Here is a 23550-nt window from a genome sequence, read left to right on the forward strand (position 1 = left end):
TTGCAATCATTCATCGCTACTCGCCGTCAGAGCTTCCCCGACAACTTGTCGCAAGAGCTTCGGGAAATCCCCCAAAACCCTTGCAGCTAGCTTTCGTCAACGCGCAGCTTAGATCGGACGGCGCAACCAATTACAGAGCTCGACGGCCGTTGACGTGCTTTTGCGATCCCGGTGCGGCCCAGTACCTGGCTGCATCCAGCATGTGCGCGCGCGCGCGCGCGAGAGCGAGGCGCATCTGCTGGTATTTGCTTGCATATGTAAGCTAGGCACCCCTCACTATGGAGTACATCGGTTTCCGAGATTCCGGCGTTTAAAAACTCCGATTATCGTCGTGGTGATTATCTTGTCTCATGAGAGACTCGCGCGCTTTGCACCACGTTTAGTGTCCGGAAGTCACCTTCCTCGTAGAGAAGAAGGGGATGCCATTGAGCTGAGACCTGTCCCCGCGACATCCATCATTTTGAGATCGGCATGGGCCTGACCCAGAGCAACAGCGGCACAGAAGCTCAACAGCACTGCTCCCATCATCGCCACGAAAAGGACATCGAAATGTTTCAACTTCAACGGAATTGATGGTTAATACCCTACGGGCGGGTTACAATGATTCAAAAGACAGTCTTACAACCCTCTTTTGCCTCTCAAACTGCCTCTTCCCGCCTTTCCCCATCTCACCAAACAAACAAAAATCAGAAACCCTTTCCCATTCCCGAGTTCCCCACATCCCAGATCGAAGATCGAGTCAACAACAACAAAAGAAAAAGAAAGGTCCAAATTGATAATGACCAATGGCCGATTAGAAAAAAAACTGCAACCCTATTTGAAAACTCTCAAGACTGAGAGAAAAAAAAAAAGATAAAAAAAAGGGGGGGGGGGGGGGGGGGGAAGTCCTCCTTCGCCAGTCTATGATGCGAGTCTTCATGCGGTCGTATCGGAATTGTCGGTTTGATGACAACGCCGCACTCAAATTCAATGAAACAAGTGAAGAAGAAAAAGTGCCGAATGCCTTATTCCTGGTATCTGGTGTATGTAATGCGCGTGTATTTCTTTGTAAAAAAGAATTTCCACAGGAATCTTTAATGCCTCTTGTATTTCTAATCCAAGAGTTAGCAAGGACGACATCATGGAACATCTGACTACACGTCGGGTCACTCACCTCCTCGGCTCTCCGCCTGTTCTGCGGGTCCAGGCTATTCGTCGCGCCCATGAGCGTCTGCCCAATGGCCTTGGTAGCTCCAATAGCCGGTCGGAAAATAATGGTAGGCGCCCTCTTCAACACGGCCTTGGCAAGACCTTGCGCGCTCTGGCTGTCCGTCACCTCGCCCGGAACCGCAATGATGGCATCGCGGGCCATGTTCAAGTCTCTCGTCAGGCTCGAGTAGCCCCCACGCAGCCCCTGAATGACACCGGTGGGCTGATCCGCGTACAGAGAGATCTGCTTCTTCTCTTCTGGATCGAGATCAGCCTCTTCCCACGTGTTGTCAGTCTGGGGCTTGTTGAGGAGGCCCTCGGCGCCCTGTAGCGCATATTGCGTTCCGATGGCCAGTTTGGCTCCAAATTTGACCATTTCAGTGCCGGTGGTGCGGGCAAACGCCGCTGCGCCCTTTCCGATGCTTCGAACGATGCGTCCGTCTTTCTTGTACTCCTTGATGGGGACCTCGATAAGCTCCTTGAATCCGCTGCCAATGTTAACGATACCCCTCACTGGCGCGAGACCTGCGAGAACGCCAGCTAACTGAGTGCCCTGGACGTCAGGCATCCAAATGTCATTGAGAATCTTGCCCATTCTGTCGAATCCAGAAACGCCGTAGATAATAGTGTGTCGCAGTGTCAGACGGGCTTCGTCCAAGATGATAAAGTTCATGAATTCCGTGGTCCGGCCTGATTTGAGACCTGCGTAGTCGACTCGTTTGGGCTTGAAATCCAGCTTGACGGGAATATCATGAACCTCGACTCTCTGAAGGAACGGCACATCGCTCGTTGAACTATGCACGGGAGCGCTGTCGTCCTTGAACTCGAAGAATCTCGTAATGAAGTCGAGTGCGTCTTGGTCAACGTGAAGTCGAAGTGGCAATAGAGTGACTCTCAAAACCATCTCTGAAGCCGCAAGATCCGGCTGTGGCTTGACGATGAGCAGTTCCAGGTGAGCCATGCTGGTTCCCATCTCCCGCTCGCCAGCGTCTTGGTCATAGGTCATAAACTTCTTCCAGGTAGATGTAGGGACGTGGTCAAACACATCCAGAGTCTGGATCCGTACGTCGATGGAACTTTGAGTCTCGCCAGAGTCAGGTGGGAAGGCAATTAGATCAACGTTGACTCCCTGCAGCTCGAACGTAATCTTGTGGTGCTTGCTCCGATTCAACCTCAATCTCTTCTTGGGTCTGGGTGCTCCCGTTCGGCCGGTTGCCGTCGTGAAGGCTGTTGTTGCGAGAGACTCAGTCTCTGTGGCGTTGTCGTTCAACTCCTGATTGACCATTTGTGCGAGCTCTCGGGGGTCTTGCTTCGATGAGATGCCGATGTAGATGGAATTGAAGAGGAAATCCCCAATCACCGTCTCGTCTTCCTCCACATCGTCTTCAAAGACCGCACGCTCTGATCTGCGGCGGCGTTCGTAGGCCTTATCCTCGACGTCTCGCACAGCCTTCGAGATGACATCGCGCGTGCGCTCCCAATCGTATCCGTCAAACAAATTCCAAATGACATGCACATCGCGGACTGAGACTCGGAGTGGGCTCCTCTTGACAAGCTCCTTCGGCGCTGCGTCGTAGCTGTTCCTCGACGAGTTCCAAACCTGGGCTCTACCGTCGGTCTCGGGTCCCTTGTCGAAGAAATTCTCGTGAATCACCAGGTCACTGCCATCATCGGAATGGTGTGATGCACTTGCGTTGAAGCTCGTAAGCAACACCCCATCGTGTGTATCTTGAGTCGTTGTAGCGTTCGATGTAATTGAGCCCTCCGCGTCAAAGAGTGCCTCCGAAGGGCCAGCGTCCTCATAATAACGTGAGTCGATTTGTAACGGGCTGTCATTGCCTGACATGTCGTCTTCATCACTGCCACCTAGCTCCTGAGCGAGCTCAAAGTCTTTGTCAAAGTCATAATCGCCTTCTGCTCTGCCAAAAGCTTCGGCAGAAATCGAAGCCAGCAGATCCTGGACAGGAACAACTGAGGTGCGGTACTTGTTCTCTTTGCTCGGGGGTGTAGGTGGCGTCAGCGCATTGGCCAGGGTGATGAGGGTCTGAGTCGAATCGGCGCATGTCTCCAGCACAAGTAGATCATCACGGAGTTCGACATCAACATGTTTTTCACCATCGTCACGGCTTTCCGACACCTTGACCACCGCCTTTGCGGATGAGATGTAGCAGATGCTCACGTAGCCTTGAGAAACGAGTCGCGAGACCTGTTGGGAAGACATATCCGCGGACTGCCGACGGTTTACGGTAGAGCTTGCTCCTACGTTAGTAATATCGTCAATGAGCAAGATCGAAGCCTTGTGGAGATCCAAGTTGGCCGTGGTATCCACATCTTTTGGAAGAACCACTTGAAGCCGAGCATCAGTCAGGGCGATGAGGAGTTTCGAGGGCAGCCCCAACGGATTGAGGCCGATCAAACAATCGCGGAAGACCAAGTCGACCGTCATAGGCTTACTATTCGGTCGAGCAGGATCAGTCATACGAGGAGGTTGAGGCTTCTTGCCGGTCAAGGCAGAGTGTGCTTGTTCGCCGAGATTGGCCACAGATGCGGCAAGGCTGGCTTCGAAATCTTGTGGTGTAGCATCCTCCGCGAGTCCAAGGACATCCATGATCGTCGGCACTCGATAGTCGACTGTAATATCGCGCATCTTGATCTTGATCACCGGCTCCATCTCATCTCCAATCATGCGTACCATGAGGACAGGGCCTTGGGTGAGCGTTCCCGGCGGTAAAGTTGTTGAAGAGCTCACGAGTTCTTCTCGATGGTTGCGATTCACGGAGATGGCGTGGACGCCGAATGCCACCAACGAGGGCACCGTAATCTGAGCGACTTCGAAATTCTTCAGGTTCGCGTTGATCATGCCAAGCTTGCCGCCCAAGTCGACGACAGCACCAAGCTCCTTGACCTCAGCAAGAAGGAGGATGCCAGGCCTGTCGTCTTCTGGGAGATATTTTGCGACGGTCGCCAGTCGGGCCACCTCTTCGCCCAGCGCGGGGAGGCAATTCAGTTGATGTATGCGATCGACCCTTACGTTCAGCTGGTCGAAAGTCACCCGTAGAACACCGCCCTTGCGCCTTTGTCGTAGGAGCGTGTCCACCATAATCTCATCGTCACCCTGGTCGAACTTGACCTTGGACGGGATGATGAGTTCAAGGAGCCTTTCAAGGTCCTTGTCCTTTGGCGTCGCGAGATACTCGAACCGTACACCTCCAATCTCGGCGGAAATGGGCGGCTCTGATCGGGAATTCCTCATGTACGGCCCTGCCAAGCGAACTTTGCTGATTGCAAAGCCGATTCCTAAATCTCGGCTTACCATCTTAACCGCACTCGTCTCCAAACCAACGGTGCACTCTCTGCCCTTTAATTCGAGATTGAAGCCGCCTATCCGCATATCAATCTTGTTTTCTGCCGAGGCCGACTTGTCATCCGGGTTGATTGGGGCGTCAAACCGAACTCCTCGGGGTTTGGGAGGTGGTTGTACCGGCGCTCTGACGGACGGCGAAGCATTCGATGACATCGAGGAGCTCATGTTAAGGAAACTGCTCAGGCCACCAAACCAACTGAATGTCTCGTCCAGTCTTTGTAAATCGAGCTGTATCAGTAGAGGTAAAGTAGTCACTTCTGTCCGAATTGAGTCGGCCGACTTGACCACCTTCACAGTCACGTCGGAGCCGGCTGAAGGGAACTTGTCCATAACAGAGGCCCTCATCTGAAGGCTCTGATCGAATGAGATGATGTCGTCCCTTGCGTAGCCGAAGCGGAACTTTTCGAGATCTACGGTCGTTTCTAGACCCTTCTGCGATGACTTGAGTGATACGTTGAGATTATCAAGATCTGTTCGGAGGAGAATCTCAGGTTGCATCTGCAAACCAGGAGAGCCCAGTATTCTCTCCGCCGTATCGGCAACACCACCCAGTTGGTGGAGGAAGTGAAGTGAAATTTTCTCAAACACAACGTTAATATCGGGCATGGTCGATTCCTGCTGTGGCTTTGCAGCCGTCTTTGGAGCAGGAGAAGGACTGTCTTTACTCTTCAATGCATCCAACAGCTTTCCAGCCACGACCGCGAGTAGGTATGCCAGTGAAGCGTCGAAACGTATTTCCAAGGGCGACAAAAGAACCTCCAGCGCCCCATCGTTGTCTGGCTCGGCGACGGGAAGCTCGGTTGGCATTGGCGCAAAGCCTGATCTCGATGCTGACGGCTGAGAATACACTGAGAACGCTCCGGGAAGTTGAGGTGCGACTGATCTCGCCAGACCAGGTGAGCCTGGTGTTTGGCTCAGAATGGAGGCTTGAGTATCGGCTGGCACATGTACATGCTGATGCAGCGATGGAACATAGAGGGAAATGTTTTGTAGAGAAACAAGTTCTTTGACCAGTCTCGTCGGTCCTCTTGGAGTTGCCACGTCGTCGGCCGGTGCTGGCGCATCTGCGAACTCGTCCCTTGTGAAACTCGTCGATGGCGGCTCCTTTGCATCCTCAAATCCAGGATCGGCCTGATCTGTTGGTAGCGGCGACTGAGACCTTTGCGATGCCGGCGCTTCCATATTGTCAAGAGGTTTTTGCTCAGGAATACTAGGGGCTGCTTCGAATGCTGGCGGAGTTTGTTGTCTCGGTACGGGGCTCGACTTCTTCAGCTTGGGAGAGGCTTCTGGACTCGAATCTGCGTCCCACCCTCCTGGCATCCGCGATCCAGATGGTTCGGCCTGCGAAAAGGCACTCATGTACATGCTCTCAGCTTCTTCGTGCGTAAAAACGTGAGATTGCGCCAGATCATCTACCTCGCCAGAGCTCGAGCTCTGAGAGGCTGCAACGGATTGCTGCAGCGCCTCAGTAGGTCCGAAATCACCCACATCATTCAGCATGTCATTGTCTGCTGATTGTAGCGACGGTTCTGACCTCGCTTCTCTTTGGAAACTGGCCCACGGTACAGGCCCATCTTCGTCTCCCTGGATGGTGGACTGGGATAGTGGAACGTGTCTTTGAGGAGAAAAGTCTTGATATATCGAGGCTCTGGGCGTTGTCGGTTCCTCCTCTTCTACTTGTTCCTCTGGTTGACTCGAGAAATCGTATGGAATATTGAACGCTTCTTCGCTGTCCTGTAATAACGTATCGTCAACCTCGGACAAGTCTGTAGAATCAGAGAGAAAGCTCTCTTGCATGGTTGGTCGGAAGGTACTGTGTCTTGATGCCGAGGTGCGCTCGCTGAAAGATGGTGATTGAGAAACGGCTGGAGATGAGACGGACGGAGAGCGTGCAAACTGCGAGAAGACAGTTGCCTCAGAAATCAAATAGGCACGTATCTTGGACAACGCAATGTGCCGCTTCCCGTCTTTCGGCACAATCGTCGGCGCACCCTCGTCGTTGTGCGCCTCCGCGGTGACACCTTCAACATCTATGCGATCTAACGCGAGCTGGAAAGTGACGAGCTCCGGCGTTGTCGAGTTTGGCTCGAGGGGGACTTCGACATCCATCTGGAATGTGACCCCTCGGATGCGCACCTGGATGCGGTCGACGATGCCCTGGAGGAAGCCGGCCAGGAATCCCGGCAGGGACAACGGCTGCCCTGTACCGAACTGGCTTCCATCGTCGCTCATCGAACTTTCACTCATTGTGGAACCGCCCAGATCCTGTGTCTCGGCCGCAAGAGCATCCTCCAACCTCCTCTTCTCTTCGGCAAGTTTCGCATCTTTAAGCGCCGCATCTTCGTTTAGGAACGACTGCGCGAGGTTGACCGTATTCGGCAGACCCTGAGTATCGTCACTCCTCGCCACGGGCTTTGTCTTTTTGTCGTCGCCAAGAGTTGACACCTTCAACCGGACGTCGATACCGTCGATTTCGATAATTATAGGGCTCGTGTAAAAGTCGACGGGAATAGTAACGTTGAGTTTAAGCACTTTGGCTTTCTGGACTTGGAACGAAGCGGGGAGCTGGAGAAGTCGTTCGAGTTTCTAGAGGGTACGTAAGGATCTTGTTAGTCCTCCGACTTGGTCATGAATCTCAATCAAGCGACCGGCTGTGAGACGGGACATACCTTGAGGCGCACTCCAACATCCTTGAACTCGGCCGTTGTTGTCCTGCCCAGCGCAAACTGTAGGTTTTCCATATCGAGCGTCTCCTCGTCCAACAGCTCCAGACGTCGCAGAGCGTAGATGAGAAGGCGCTTCGACAGAGTCGAGCTCCTGAAGCTCTGGAATATCGTCGCCATGTTGAGCTCGGTGTTCGCAACCCTCGGAGGGTTGCTCTGTTGGGGGAGGGGGGGAGAAGAGCGACGGTAGCTCGTGGTTTATCGATCGGCTTGGGGGTCTCGGAGGTGCAAGGTAGGAGGATAGCCTCGAAGTTACAGAAGGTTGACCCGAATGTGGTCCTTAGGCTGGAGGAAGTAGGAAGCTGCGCTGGTCTTGAAGCGAATTCGGAGGGTCAATACGCTGCGGTTCACCGTGCATGGGTATTGCAGGCTGCAATCGCCGTGTTATCAAAAGACACCCTGCCCAAGGCGGGGGCGTTGTTCATGGTGTGCTGGTCATCCAGGGAAAGGTTTCGCTACGACAGAGGTTCAGATGTCGAGATAGATCGTAGGTGGAGTGGAAACTAGGTACAAGTGAGGAGGCAAAGGCCGACGGGGGCCGGAGAGGCGGAATTAAAGAGGTCGGAGATGTACAAGGGAAAAAAGAAACAAGAAGGACAAGAAGGTGTCAGGTAGTTCAAGGTTGGACCCAAAGCGCTTTAGTTGGGCAAAGGCAAATGCAGATGGAACTCCAAGAAGAGTAAGGTACAGAGGAGGAGACCTTGGTGTGCTCTTGGACAGCGGCAACCGGTGGTGGTGGTGGTGGTGGTGGTGGTGACAAAAGAGTAAAACCTAAGGCAGATAGATCATTGATGCCCGGACGTTGTGATGAGCCAAAGCCGTGACTAAGGTAAGGTAAGGTGAGGCAAAAGGTAGACAGACTGTTGACTGGGCTGTACATGTACAGATGGGAGGCAAAGGAGGTCTGGACAAAACGCATGCATGAGAGCATGAGCAACAACGAAGCATGAGCAATGAGGAGGAGGAAAGGCGGGACACAGGCATCCAGGTCACTCCCGTCACTCACTCCCAGCCAAGCAAATGCACTAAAGATTGGTTGCCCCCCACCCACTGCCTCTAACAGCGCGTGACTCTGGCCGAGTTCACGTCACCGTCAACCGACAGGGTATGGCAGGGGTCCTCTATCAGTTGACTTGCTCCAAAATGGGCTTTTATCGATAAGGTAAGGTAGACAAGGGGAGAGCAATGACCGTGGCTGAAGCCGATAGGACGGTTTGATGTTGGGGGCATTCAGGACCACCTCAGTGAGGTGGACACTGGAGAGGCGAGGGTAGGGGAGGGGCTCCATGAGTCCATCACCTGTGACTGTGAGGAATGTCCCCTCCATGGTGGTGCAGTGTCCCGTGCGTCCGTTCCACCTGATTGATGCAGAACCCGCCACGCCTCTGTTGCTCGCCTCGATATTGGATCTCACTTCACGGTGCGGAGTACGTACCTCTTTGTCTTGTCCCCAAACACCAGACACGAATAATCAAAGATGACTTCAACTACACATGAACTTCACCCACTGACATGTTTCTTGACTGTCCAGGCTCATTCACTCCATGGGGGGAACTGTTCTATGTGCTCTTCAATTTCTTGTGGTATTATGCTAACTATCTCTCACATAGTAGCCCAGGCATATACATAGCCCAGAGAGTGTTGGGGTTATGTACAGTACCTAGATGTACACAACTTTATCTTTCCCTCAGAGACTTATCTGCATGTGAAGTTGTCATGAGAGAAGGACAGACCCACATTCCACCAGCCATCAAGTTGTCTAGCATGTCTTAGCCAATTTCAACACGATTCCCATTACAAGACTCGGATCAACAAGGAGCAGACAACAAGGAGCAGACAACAAAGGCGCAGAACGAAATGGTCTGGGAAGTGTCTGTCATATTAGCCTCTCTCGCCCGAGTGACATTGTTTCAGATCATCAGAGCTCAGATATGCAATCCAGACGTAAGAAGTCTTTCCAAGATTCACCAAGCGGGGATGAATGCAGCATAGCAGTGTTGAGGCTCTTCGCCCTAAAAAAAAATATACTCATTGTAAATAGTCGTTGAAGAATCAAATGACGGCCGTCATCGTCGTGGTCATCTCATCTACATCAAAGAGAACGCAGCACAAAGGCTCTCGGCAGAGTAACCCTGGCCAGACTGCAAGACACCAACTACTCCCACCCATCGCCCACCATGCAGCATTCGCCGTACGAATCGCCCAATTCCGAGCCATGCCACCACAATCAAGGCTGACCGAGAGATGATTCCATTGGCCGGGCTTCCGTAATGCCGACAATCAGTGCCCTAGCTACTGGTCTTCCCCTGGCGTCTTGCTGCTCGCCCGCCCGTGGGCCTCGGCAACCCTTCGGCCGACACTCTCACCGCTCCAGTAGGCTCCCGTCGCCGTCCCTAGCGCCACGAACGGCGCCGTGTGTTCGCCCGCCAGCCATAGACCGCCTTCCGGTACGCCTTCCCGCATCGCTTCAATGTCCTTGTCGCCCTCCAACAGTCCCGTTGGGAAATTGCTGTAGCTGCCATTGCCGGCCAGATCGTCTCGCAGCCAGTCCGTCGACAGACTTCCCGTCGGCTTGCAATCGGGCGAATTCTCGTCGTAGTGTGGTAGGCGGGAGTAATAAGGCTTAAAGAAGTCGTACAAGAAATAGTTTCTCTCTGGTATCGTTTTCAACCTCGACACTCCTTCCGTAATGAACTTGGACTCCTCTCCGAAAATGTAGAACAAGAGCGTCGGGTGCGAATGCTCGCCTATCGAGGCAAGATCAACAATCTCCTGGTTCCATCTCTTCGGGTTGGTCTCTTGCGTATACGTTGGCGCAAGCCATTGACAGAAGCCCTGCACCACGCGACCCTCTGCGTCGGGCTCAAGCCAAAACGCTTTGGGAAAGCTGATGTATACCTTTTCCAAGCATCCATAACCGATGGCCTGGATTCCACGCTCGAGTCTCTCAGGCAACGGCGGTTCGAATGCTTCAAGGTTTTTCTTCAGCCAGCCCAGGGGTGCCGTCATGACGACGTCGTCAAACTCCAAGACCTCACCAGTGTTGGTGTGAACCCTCGGCTTCGGACGCTCCGATGTTTTGAGCTCCACCTTGGTAACGATAGTATCGTACTTGACATCGGCATTGTGCCTCACGGGCTCTGCAACTCGCTCGAAAATCTTTTCGTAGGTACCGGCGCAGAACAGATTTTCTTCCATAGGTCAGTTACAGCTACCATCACAACGAGCCATGCAAGTCTACAAGACTCCATGTCAAAAAATACTTACCTCCATCTATGCATTCCTCAAGCCAAAAGAACTTGAGACTTTGGGTTGTAATTGGACTGCCAGAGAAAGCGCCCCAGAGCTCTGCAATCTGGAGAACGGTTTTTCGCTTTTCAGCGAAATTCTCCTCACATTCGGGGATTTTTTCGACTACTCTTTCTTGGAAGAAGTCCCAGAGACTCTCATCGGGGTGTATGTTGGCCGTGTTCTTGTTCGAGTGTTGAAAGGCGTCCTGAACAATGTCCCACATCAAACTCGAGTAGACTTCGCTCTCATCCAGCTTAAACAAGTTCCCTGAATCATCAAACACATACGAACGGTGATCCCAGCTGCCCACGGCAGTTCCAGTCTCTTTGGCCAAGTCATTGATGGGATTGTCGTCCGTGCCGTGGATCCAGTTGGGACCGAGGTCTACAGTGTGGCCATTGGGTAGTGTTTCCTGGAACATACGTCCTCCAAGTCGTTCTCGGCCTTCGATAATGGTCACTAGCAGACCATGTTGAATTAGGATATCAGCGCAGCGCAGACCGGCGAGGCCAGCACCGATGACAGCAATGTGAGGTTTTGGACCCGACTCTGATTGTTTGCGCTGTAACGTGTCAGGAGCAAACTGCCTGGACAAACATGACATGTGGCTTTTGTCTTGTACACTGAGATGCATATAACATATCAAAGGTACGGGCGTGGTAAGAATCAGGCGGGTTTCTCGCCCGTCAGAAGAGACAGTCGGTGACCCCGGCCCGAAGCATCCCACTAACAACGTTGGGCACGTAGTTGACAAGAAGCAGCAGACTTACCCGCAGAAGTGAGTCCATGGTCAGCGATCTGATCAACAGCTTGTCTTGTCCGGACCCAAAGACGCTCTGGGCTCGGCAGGACTCTAAATCCTGGTAAATGCGGGATGTACTCCGGTTGGCAGGGCTGGTGTAAGAGACTGAGTAAGCGTCCATGGCGGCAAGTATCTGAGGAAATGCAAAGAAAGAGAGAGGGTATTGTAATAGTATTTGACAATCTGATCACGGAAGTTGATTAAACGGGGGAGAGCGCGGGCGAACTAAGCCGCAACGCTGCCGGCTGAATGCTAATCCACAGCGGAAACAAGTGAAGTCACAGGATGCGGGCCTGCGGATGGGTTTGGGGGAACCCCAGACTGAGTGAGACAAAGAAAAAGGAGCTATTGCGGTCTTGAGGGTTGGGAGAAGAGGTCAGGCGGAGGAGGCAGTAGAATGACTGTGGGGATGAGAATGGGGGGGAGGAAAGTGGTGAAATGTCTTGCTCGCAGCGGCTAAGACGTTCTGGTCAGGATCCAGGGTGGTTAAATTGATATAGAGGACCCGTGGATCTGGGTGCAGCGGCCGGGAAGGTTAAGCGCGAGGAAAGTCCAGATAAGGTATGGTGAAGGTGATGGGCTCCCCATGTTGATGACGGAAGTGCCTTTGATTGAGCCAAGGTGTGCGCCACATGAGGTAGTACCGATTGGAGGTGATGGTAATACCTTGCGTGGCCGTACAGGTTCGTGAAAGACTTGAAAGGTGCATCGGACGGAGAAGGTGGCAGAAGGAAGATGACTGGGGGGACATGTTTGCCATTCCAGATTCTGCAGCTTGCCAAAAAAAAAAACACGTTGATCCTTTTCTTCCGACAAAGGTTGTCATGCAGATGCTGTTCAACACACAGCAACTCCCAACTACACCTCCAAGTCATCTTTCCCCTCTCGAGGCACTGGCAATAACAAGTACTCGGGGCTGTCGCCGACTAGGCTCGCGTAGAAACGGCGTAATAGATGGTCCAAATAGCCGGGGGTGTAGGCGCCTTTGTGCTCCGACGCAACGCCCTTCGCAATTTGGCTCAGCCTACAATTGAGCCACCAACACGTGGAAAGTAATTGCGCTTGAGGCTTGAGGCTCGACTGGTTCAGCGGCGCCATCGCTCTTGAGGCTTTCCGCGGGGAAGAGGTGATGGTTGGCTATGCCAGGTATTCCATTGGGATGCGACGCAGGGCATATTCGTGTGTTTGTGTAACGGGAAAACGAGGGGTGGCAAAGAGAGAACTAAGAACTGAACGGAGGAAATTGAGAGGCAGAGCAGAGGGCAGGGAGAACAAGATACGAAGGAGAGCATCGGTATCGACGGTGAGAACTTACAATGCAATACGCGATCGGGCGGGGGAGACTGCACGCGCGCTAAGCCTCGATATCATGTGGGATAACGAAGGAAAGAGGCAGAGAAGAACGAGGGACTCGGGCGTAGGCGTAAACGAAGACGGAGGCGCAGAGGCAGACGAGAAAGGCCCAGGAAGGGACAAAGAAAGAGAGGCCCGGGAGAGAGGGAACGGGAAGAGGTTGATGTTGCTGGTTTGGGACCAGTTTGGATTTTCGGTGAGCTGCAGCTCCCGTCATGAAATTTTTGGCAATGAACCTGGGCGTTCAGGGTCTTTCTTGCTGGGTCTTTTGGGTTAGATCCCAGTTGCCAGGAAAGGGCGGGATCGGATAATGAAAGTTGTGCTGGTGTGCGGTGGAACTGGAAACGGTGGAACCTGGGAAGCCCGTCGACGGCGCAAGAGTGTCGTGAGAAATGGAATGCTGAGGTACTTTGCTGCTGTCCCTACCTACAGGCTACATTACGTTTGAACAGGGAAGGACCAAGGTACCTCTGATATCGTACTCCGCATCTACCTTGCCTGACGGAACACAGGTGAAGAGAAACAAACTATCCGTAGAGAATCAGAGAATGAGAGAAAGTGTGTGCAGAATCAATACTTCCAGCCCAGGTAGGCACGAGTAGGGTGCCACGGTGCTTGGGAAGGTGGAACTCGATGAAAAAGAAGGAGGGGCATTTCTCTTTGGGACCGGTGACACTTCACTGCTCCTTCTCCACCAACAGCGTCATTCCTCCACCTTAATCTCCATCCATGAATCCATGCTCTCTCCCCTTCCACCTGTCACAGACTCACCAAGTCACCACATCCCTCTCCGCCAGCCTACCTCTCGTCGACTGACACACCTCCTGTTATGCCCACCCTGTCACGATGCCGACCAACTGACTCGATGCTCTGCCAGGAAACGTACTGAAACTGCAAATAAGAGGAGCCGACGATACCCTCAAGCTTTCTTCTCTACCTTGAGTCTTGACAGCAAACAAAGTGCCAAGTGCCAACATCCATCTTGTTGCATCTTTTCCTCAAAGGAGCCACACCTGATGCTGATAGGCCCTCCAACACGCCCAATCGGGCCTTGCTGACGCAACTAGGTCAAAATCCCGCCGATCATGCCATCTTCTACAAAGTACGGACAGAATCCCTTCTACTCCTTTACCGTCTACGGACTACGGAGTACCAATCTCCCTTCCCACTTACCGCGCCCGGCCAAGTACCAGACAGAGCCTCAACCCCCAAGGTCACGACGCCTCCGCCATCATCACTCGTCCTCTTTCATTCTCCTAGTACACACCGGTGCCGGCAAGTCGCAGGATGACAGTCAGCCACTATCATCCACCGACACCTTAGAGAATCACCTGTCATGGCAGTCTGCCTTTTGGACCCTCCTCGCTCTCGTACTCAACATGGCAATCCAACCGTGCGGGAGGATCTGCGGGTTCCCCTCGGAACGGGGCTTTTGCCTCAGATAGTTGCCCGCTGTCTGCGTCATAAACTCACTCGAAGCTCTCAACTTCTTTTGCTTCCACTACCACGACTCTGAATGGACTCTAGTTGTCGCATCGCACAAATACTGCACAAATATAGATATCTCCCACAGTGACATGGTCAACCTGCAGCGCAACACCTTGATTCATAATGTCGCTTTCATCCTGGGCTCTCTGTTGTTGAAAGCAATCGAGTTGACCTCTTGCAAAAATATCTTCCGGGGCCAATTTTTAGCATCAGTCTTCCTCGCCAGTTCCCCGTTCGATAAGTTGTTGCTCGGCCTCCTATGTATAGCCGGACCCACGGACGGCCGGCACAGGGCGACCGGCCTGATCGAAGCCGTGGCGGGGAGTCTACTCCGTCCTCCGGTCCACTTCCCGCTCCTTAGACTTGAGGCGGCTGTGGACGACCAACTTCGAGACAGCCGCACGACTTTGAGACAAGCTCTGGCCATTGTCGCCTCCCACTTGCTCCTAGGATGGTTTGTAGTCGAAACGACTACGCGAGCAAACATGACGCACTTTCATGCCGTTATATTTAGCATACTCGGAACGGCTTTTCTTGGCAGCATCACGTCAGGTATCTTTTGCGGCCTGCGTTCCTACAAGCATCGAAAGATGTCATAGGTCTTTATGTCCTATATGGCGTCGGTAACGTCTTGTGGTCAACTGAACTTGTGACTGCTATTGGAGGAAAGTGCCACTAGCTGGCAGTGATTAAAGCAAACGGTGTCATCGACATCGAAGGCTCTTTCAGTCATTGGGTCTGAAGAATCGGACTGGTCCTGTGGACTCTGGGATATCCCGATGGGCCCGGATACACCTTACAACAGGCAATCGGTACGGCATTCCAAAGCCTGTGGACGTCATTCTTCCACTTTGGCGAGAGCCTATGTTGTGGTTGCACTGGCCATGTTTGACTTTGCGTATGATCCGAGTCGTACTTAGAAACCGGCTTGGACCGATGTGCTGGGATGAGATCACGCCATGAAGAGCCAGGGACCAGCCAAGTAGGAAAAAGCTGCCTTACTCGTGTCTACTGTACCCAGCTGGACAAAAGATATTCACGACGGATATATTCGCCTACCTACAACAGTCCGATGTTGGGTAAAGTTATTCGCGTGGTCTGATGTCAAGGTTAGCGTAATGTTCACTGTCTGACCAAAACCAAGGAACTCATCAAGACACTGCGAGCTCGGGGGCAGATCTCTCAAAGCCGTGAGTAACAACATACACATCCTTGATCATTTTACCTGAGAGGCTGCAGTATCGACACCACATACCTGTGAGGCCTTATCGCGTGTGGTCAGACCGCCCTGTGTGAACAGATTTGGCTGATTTTCTGTTTACTGAAAGGGGACCTCGAACCTCGGAATCTCAATATTGAATTGAGAGATGCAACTGTACGGGAGAGACGGCCCCTCTGCGGGGTAAAAGCTTCCCGCCTTTGTGGGGAGCATCAACAGGGGGGGCTCTGCGCCGCGCAGTCTTTCAGACGTCTCAACCAGCGATCATGTCTACTTTGGAGCCAAGTTTCGCAGCAAGTTTTCTCTCAAGATTCCCATCAAATGGCAAAAGTCAATTTCGATTAAGGGTCTTCAGGTTTCACTGGGGTGATTAATCAACAAAGGCCGCGGTAGACTCCGAAAGTGCAAACACAATGGAAAGCTTCTGGCCTACCTAGTCAACATTTCGACATCCTCCCCGCTGCCCCCCGGCCAGGCTAAAGTGCCATCCCCAGACGCCGCCTCATTCCCCAGCCTCCCGCCGTCCAATCACAGCTCCGCCGAATATCAGCACGAACCCGGAAGGTCGCCCACGCTCCACAAGAGCCGAGGCTCGCGGCACCATTTCCAGACATGGCTGGACGCCGTCCATTCCCCCCAGACCGATGTCAACCGAGAGACGCACTGCCTCCTCAACTAAAGTGACCAGACCGCCGGTGCGACCTGCTTGGACTCTCTCTTATCCTCGTGAATCCGCACTCTGACGAGCGAACTTCAACTCCCCTTCCTACCTCGACGGACTTCCCATCCCACGTAGACGAATCGAACCTATATTTCGACTGCCAGACTGCCGTCAGCTTGTCTCATCGATTCTCCCCCGTTAGTTCGAGTAACAAAGAGTCCAAGCACGAACCCCAAACCGCCCACCATGGCCGCAAAGACGTTCTCCCGCGATGAGATCGCAAAGAACAATACGGAGGACTCCCTATGGTGCATCATCGATTCCAAGGTCTACGACCTGACTGACTTCGCCATGGGTCACCCCGGTGGCGAGGCCGTCCTCCGTCAGGTCGCAGGCCAGGACGCCACGACCCAGTTCTACAACCTCCATCGTCAGGATGTCCTCACAAAGTACGACAAGACCCTCGTCATCGGCACCGTCGAGGGCGAGAAACCTCAGGTCGTCGTCACCGGCCCCGGCGAGCTGTCCCCCGTGCCCTACGCCGAGCCTACCTGGCTCACGCCACAGTTCAAGTCCCCCTACTTCAACGACTCGCACCGCTCTTTGCAAAAGGCCATTCGCAAGTTCACCGACGAGCACATCACCCCCGTGGCCCTCGAGTGCGAGGAGAAGGGCGAGGTCATCCCCCAGGAACTCATTGACAAGATGTCCAAGGCTGGTGTGCTGCACATGCGTCTCGGGCCCGGCAAGCACATGCACGGTGTAGAGCTCTTGGGTGGTGCTGTCAAGGGCGAGGAGTTTGATTACTTCCACGACATGATTCTCAGCCAGGAATTGGCCAGAACCAACTGTCGTGGCTTTCAGGACGGTATGCTTGCGGGTATGACGATTGGCCTGCCTGTCGTCCTGAACTTCGCCAACTCCGAGTCCTTGCGTAAACGCGTATCGGATTCAGTCTTCAGCGGCAAAGACAAGATTTGCTTAGCCATTACCGAGGCCTTTGCTGGAAGTGATGTTGCAGGTATCAGAACCACTGCGGAAAAGACGCCCGACGGAAAACATTATGTGAGTGCACCGTTTTCTGTTTCCACTTGTTTCTCCCACAACCACAACCACAACAACACCACAACAACACACAGTGATGATTTACTAATTAAAGCATTGAATAGATCGTCAATGGAACAAAAAAATGGATAACGAACGCTACGTACTGCTCATTGTTTGTTGTTGGCGTGAAGACAGACAAGGGCCTTAGCGTCCTTCTTATAGAGAGAGGCGAAGGGGTTGAGACCAGGCCTATCAAGACATCCTACTCTCCGGCCGCAGGAACGGGTTTCGTCACCTTTGACAACGTGAAGGTCCCAGTAGAGAATTTGTTGGGTCAGGAGAACAAGGGTATTCACGTCATCCTGAGCAACTTCAACCACGAGCGGTGGACCATGGCTTGTAAGTTTTCGTCTCTGGACGCCACGTCCACCCTAGTTGTAAGGGGGGTAGAACGAGCTGACCGTGATGTTTCCAGGCGCCACTATCCGCCAATGCAGAGCCGTTGTTGAAGAGTGTCTCCTCTGGGCAAACCAGCGTCTCGTCTTTGGCAAACGTCTCATCGACCAACCCGTTATCCGCCTGAAGTAAGGACCTCAACCCCCCTCCCACCCGCTATATTCACCCGCGATCTCCCACTTACACACTTCTCCCCCCAACAGACTCGCAAAGATGATCGCCCTCGTAGAATCCCACCAATCCTGGCTCGAGACGATTACCTACCAGATGAACTCGATGCCCTACAAGGAACAAGCAAAACACCTTGGCGGACCCATTGGCCTCCTCAAGATGAGCGCCACCCGTGCCGCGCACGAGATCGCCGACGAGTCGGTCCAGATCTGGGGCGGTCGCGGGCTCACGCGGACGGGCATGGGCCGCGTGATTGAGATGTTTAACCGCACGTACAAGTTTGATGCTATCCTCGGTGGCGCAGAGGAGGTGCTTGGTGATTTGGGGGTCAGGCAGGCTATGAAATTTATGCCCAAGTCGAGGTTATAAGGTGGAATCTCTTTGGGATCTGGATATCATATTGTATCATGATCGGTGTCCCGTTGCGTTTTATCCAAGGGGTAGACTACGCTACACCATGCCGAGATGACGCCTTTTGTCAGACACGGAGACGGCATGAAGAAGGGGGGTTTAATTTGTCAGCTATATATCTGTACTGTAAAAGGAATCATTCTGGAATATTTCGCCAAACTTTCTTCCATGAAGAGAGGCATTTGAACAAGGACAAGACATTGGATGATCACCTCTTACCCTCTCAACGGTCAAAGAGCCCCCCTAATGCTCCAAAGACAATCCTGACCTGAACCTTCTTCCCCAATTTTGCCATCTCTCGTGAGTTTGAACAGAGTGAACAGAGTTCGGATATACACCGGGGGACGAGACGACCTATACCTGTGCTCAGCCCAAAATCGGGACTAAGAGCGCAGGGGGGTTCGTTTCGAACCGGGCTTGATTTGCTCTTTTCGGAGAAGGGGGGGAAAGACGCCGTCACGGTACGTGCGGTTTTCGTTTTCATCATCCCCTTCAGGACTCTCTCTCTCTCTCTCTCTCTCTCTCTCTCTCTCTCACAAAAAGGAGACCGAATAGCTTTCATCTTTTACGTACCTTATGTATCAACACAAATTTACAACATTTCCTAGTCGTTGAGAGACAATACAATCAAATTTCAGGGATTCGGGGCTCACGGTCGACCCCTTCCGTATTTCATCCAGGTTCAACAGGCAAACCCCGATGGGGGCGGGCTATTGACTATACCAAGGAACATCATGTACATACTTGGTTGGATCACCCACAACACCTCAGCACGGATGTCAAAAACCAAACGCGGGCGTCCAAAGTTTACCCAACGGAGTCTGACAACGGGGAGACTTTCCAGCGTTGGGACGACGCGCTTACCCCCAAGTTTCAGAAACATTTGTCCTTTCTGTCGTCAACGTCCCCCATCTCATACGGTGGGCAGAAGAAAGACCTTCTGACTTAGGACCGTAGCCCCCTGCTTGGACTGTTAGACCATTTCATCAAGACGGACGACGGGCATACATCACGGGCACTGTAACAGACACTGGACCAGAGCAAAAGAAAACAAGAGATTACGACGCAAACTTTCCATTCCCTGCCCTGAACGACAGCCATGACCGCCTAGAACGGCCCACACTGCCCAGATCGTTCGTTACTTTTGAGAGTCCATTTCCTTTCCCTGGACTGCTCAAGATGCAACGAAAGACCAAGTCTATCAGAGGTCGAAAGCTATTCCGGCCCACAAAAAAGAGGCCCTCCCACTCTGCCTGCTTACTCCCCCTCCTCTTAGTTATTTTTTTTTTCGTAAAAAGAAAAACCAGAGAAGAGGTTCAGCGCAAAAGCTTGTGTCTCCCTTTTGCGTTGCTGTGCCATCGTCATCCAAACGATCCGAACCAAACCCCGCATTTTGCCGAGGTTGTTGACGGACCCAATGCGAAAGGTGTATCTTGGTGCGTTAAGAAAAAGCCGTGATTCATATGCCGTTGTCCGTGTAAAACTTTTCCGCGGGCCGAGTCCCAGAGTTGATTGCCGTGAGAACATGAGAGCAAGGAAGAAAAGACGAAAAAAGACGTGGAGAAAAAGGAAATGTACAAAGCATCCGTCCGCAATGCCTAGTTGATATCGTAAAAGTGAGCCACGGTGGCCTCGAAGCCGTCGAACTGTCTCGAAACCGAGTCTGCCGGGAGGGCAGACAACTCATCACCGATAGTCATCACAGACTTAGTTGTTGGGGCACTGGGACTGGACGTGGCCGGGCTGCTGGCACTTGTAGCAGATCTTCTCGCCTCCGGAAGACTCCTTAGGGCAATCGCGGGAGAAGTGGCCGTTCTCGCCGCAGTTGTAGCACTTGGAGCCGTTGGTGCAGTCGCCTTTGTGTCATGTTAGCAATGTCAAGGTGGTCATCCGGGGAGCATCCCAAGCACTCACGAGACATGTGGCCGTATCCACCGCAGGAGTAGCAGGTCTTCTGGCTGGCACCGCCGTAGCCACCACCACCGGAGTAGCCACCACCGTAGCCGCCGCCGCCGTAACCGCCACCAGCCTTGGGGCAGTTGCGGGCAATGTGACCGACCTCACCGCACTGTTATATCGTATTAGTACCAGGAGACATCGCGGTCAGGGCAAAGGAAAGCGAACCTTGTAGCACTCGGAGCTGGAGGGGCCACCGCCACCGACGTTGCCTCCCTGGGGGCAGTCACGGCTGATGTGGCCAGCCTGGCCGCAGCGGTAGCAGGACTTGGTGTCCTTGGGGCCCTCGGGGCAGTCACGGCCTTGAAGCATTTTAGTCAACGATCTCATGAATATCCTGAGAAGAACTTACTCATGTGACCCTCGTCTAGAGCGAACGTCAATCAGTCATCTCGTCGGCAATACACAGATACATCAAAACTCACTGCCGCAGTTGTAGCTATGTCAAAGTTAGTATGGAGCAAACCCGGTAAAAAAAAAGATCATGCCAACGTACCACTTGGCGGCGCCACGGTTAGGGCACTCGCGGGCCTACACAGAGTCAGTAAGTCGGAAGCTAGACATCGTAACATCCTCCAGCAAGTCGTACCTGGTGACCAGCAGCACCGCCTAAATATCTCTGGTTAGACTCTTGCGCTCATAAATTGTAGGGAGGTTTGGGGGAAAGGCAGGATCAAGGTGTCACTGGCACGCCAGCTCAGAGTCAGTAAGACGACGCAGTAAGGGCATACACGCGGCTTCTTTGACAGATCTGGTCCGGAAATGCGAAGCTGGCAAAGCATTTACACCAATGCGAATGCTTTGCCAGGCCTTCTTTCAAGTGATAATTCCAGCTTCGTGCTGAGAAGACCCCACCAAACACCAACTCGAAAAGTCATGTAGTTGCTTGATAGAGCTCTCAGCGCCCGCTTTTGCCAGCAACCTCGAGATCCGGTGGACACAGAAGTGTGAACTCGGACATAAGGGGCCCAGAGGCAAGCTGCATAAATGAAACAGCCACCAATGACAGGCGAGAGAAGCTCAGTGTGGAAGCGGTGAGACCTCGGTGAACCAATGGCAACCAAATCTCGGAATAAGGTGCGCAGATGATACCGAAATCCAAAGCCACCCACAGAAACGAAAGTGGAAAAATTGAAAAGCATGAAAGCAGCGCGTAGGTTGGAAAAGTGGCGAGACGGGGGGGGAGGAGGAGCGCTGAAGCTGGGAAGGCTACTCACAGGTGAAGCAGGTGCGAGCCTGGGGGGCGCCGGCAGATCCCTGGAAATCCATTGCAATTGATATTGGGTTGGTGAGGAGTAGTAACGGTACTGTTTAGGACTGGAAGAAAGACGTTAGAATAACGGCAAGGTCGATGAGGTGATTCGAGATTTGTCGAGGGGAGGAATTGAGCCAAGCTTTTCGTGTGAGAAGGGAAAAAGATCTGGGAGGCGAAGATGGCTCGTCGCAATGTGGTTGACGTGGGGAGGGGCAAGTGGCATGTGTGTGTGTGCGCGCGTGTGTGTGTGCGGTGCGCGATGTGGGGAAGTTGGAGATGGAGGTGCGTGTGCGCCGCCTTCGTCAGATACAAGAGGTGAATTTGTGGTTGGCAGCTGGCAAGCTCTGGAGGGGTTTTGTTGATGTCGATGACGGGATCCCAGTCGAGTGAATGATTATATCCCAAATTGGTGAAAGGAGGGGGATTTCCCCCCTCTATGGACGACGGCCAAGAAAAGAGGCTATACTCACATAAGAAGGGCGGATAATCGAGCCGTGATCAAAAAATCTCTGCTCGAAAGGAAAGGAAAAAAAAGGAGGGGTGTTTTTTCGTAGTGGTTTTGCAAGGTTTGCGATGGGTGGTGGTGGTTTTGTGTTGTGGGAGAGAAGGGGAAGGAAGCGGTCGTTGCGGCAGGGAGTGGCCAAGGTTAAAAAAGAAAAGGCAACGAATTTGGGTTGTCAGACCGCCTTGTGGAGCCCAAGAAAATCTGGTAGATGGGCAGGCGCCGAGGCACCAATCAGATAGGCAAGTCTCTTCTCATAAGGGGAAGAGCCCGTCTCTGGGCGCCCCTTATGGCCTTTCCTTGGGCTTTCTGGCTTGGGGCCGGGCAGGCGGCATTTGTGTTTTGATTGCAACTTGGTGACGGGAAGTGCCCATGAAGATGAGTGTGTGTGCGCGTGTGCGTGTGTATGACGGATTAACACAGTTGGCATTCACCTCACCTCAACTCTCAGTACACTTTGCCGTAGTACTCTTCAGCTGATGCCCTTGAGTGTTGTCATTACCAGCGTCATATAAACCTGACCAGCTTACTTCCATGTCACGTCTTACAAGACCAGATACACCTATATCACTGTCAGTCAATACGGTTGTGACATACCTTACCTGCCTCACATCTGACGAGTCGGTATCCCAACTAGGTGCCTGTTCATCTCTCGTTCCCCTCATACACCTATGATCGTGGCTGGCCTGCCTTGTTCTATGCTTGTGCCTAGCTACAGCAATACAGCTCCAATAACCTAAGGTAGCCTCCAAATGCCCGACACGCGCCGGCGCCTTTTTCCCATAGCCGAAGATGAGATTGTGCCGTCTGTCAGCTTCAGATACTAGGGCACAATGACACAGTTGGAACACCTTTGGGCAAAATCAGGCCAGGCAAAAGGGGGCACCAGCTATCAGTTTGCCTCACCAATGCAGCGTCAGGAAGCAACCCGGCTTGCCATCAAGGGCTATGGTCAAATTCATACCACATTATGTAGGTATTCCCTGGAGACTTGGGTGCTGCCCCCCCCCCCCCCCCCCCCCCCAATAACAACGAAGGTTCAAGAAGTTGAGATGAAGACACTTGAAGCTCGGGTTTCTTGATAGCCTAAAGAACCTTCCAATAAGGCCGGACAGGACGGGACACAAAACTCTAACATTTCCGATGGGGGGGAAAGCGCCTAAGAGGAACAGAGAAGAAGCCGTCGGGGGTCAATGGAAGCGCTTACTTCGAGCCCGTTTCTTCGTAAACTCCAGGGACGGTGAACTCAAAGGCAGGTGACTCTACAAATTCAAATTCCCATCGTCGATGCTCCAGACCGGGTTGGTCAGGGTGAAAGTAAAGTGCTTTCCTTTACTTGCTTCCATTCTTGCTTGAGTCGATCGAATGAAGTGAATTGCTAGAGTTACTCGTGAGACCCCCCCCCTCCCTTCCTCCCCACCATCCGTCGCTGTCCTCGCGCAGTCCGTATTTCACTTTTGCCCCTCCATTTTTTTCGACACTTTTTTTTTCTGCCATGGGGAAAACAAAAATACCAATCAGAAAATTCAGCATGTCGAAGGCAGGCAGGTGGGGTACCCCTGTGTAAGATTCTAAAAATCGCCGAGAGGCAGGTCAAATGGCAGCATTGGCAGGCAAAAATGGCAGGCCAGGCCCGGCCCCAAGTTACCCAAAGGCCCCAAGG

At 52.9% G+C, this 23550-nt stretch overlaps 3 protein-coding genes across 3 annotated transcripts; 1 reads left to right on the plus strand and 2 right to left on the minus strand.

Moving 5' to 3' along the window:
* Nucleotides 1-1073: 1073 nt before the first annotated feature.
* On the minus strand, nt 1074-7395 carry BDP55DRAFT_626264 (ATG C terminal domain-containing protein; the record flags this gene model as incomplete). The annotated part of the gene is made up of 3 exons (XM_060571615.1): nt 1074-1091; nt 1154-7138; nt 7222-7395. The coding sequence occupies 3 exons, from the start codon at nt 7393-7395 to the stop codon at nt 1074-1076; spliced, it is 6177 nt and encodes a 2058-aa protein (XP_060436472.1).
* A 2172-nt stretch (nt 7396-9567) lies between these two features.
* BDP55DRAFT_539920 (flavin-containing amine oxidoreductase) lies at nt 9568-11215 on the minus strand (the record flags this gene model as incomplete). Its single annotated transcript, XM_060568075.1, has 2 exons — nt 9568-10466; nt 10543-11215. Coding segments are annotated over 2 exons (1572 nt in total), but the record flags the coding sequence as incomplete, so codon positions are not given.
* A 5120-nt stretch (nt 11216-16335) lies between these two features.
* BDP55DRAFT_689648 (acyl-CoA dehydrogenase) lies at nt 16336-18132 on the plus strand (the record flags this gene model as incomplete). Its single annotated transcript, XM_060576760.1, has 4 exons — nt 16336-17154; nt 17259-17535; nt 17612-17720; nt 17796-18132. The coding sequence occupies 4 exons, from the start codon at nt 16336-16338 to the stop codon at nt 18130-18132; spliced, it is 1542 nt and encodes a 513-aa protein (XP_060436474.1).
* Between the last annotated feature and the right edge of the window lie 5418 nt (nt 18133-23550).

This window comes from Colletotrichum godetiae (genome assembly GCF_030913485.1).
Source record: "Colletotrichum godetiae strain CBS 193.32 chromosome Unknown BDP55scaffold_2, whole genome shotgun sequence".
NCBI classification, from domain to species: Eukaryota; Fungi; Ascomycota; class Sordariomycetes; order Glomerellales; family Glomerellaceae; genus Colletotrichum; species Colletotrichum godetiae.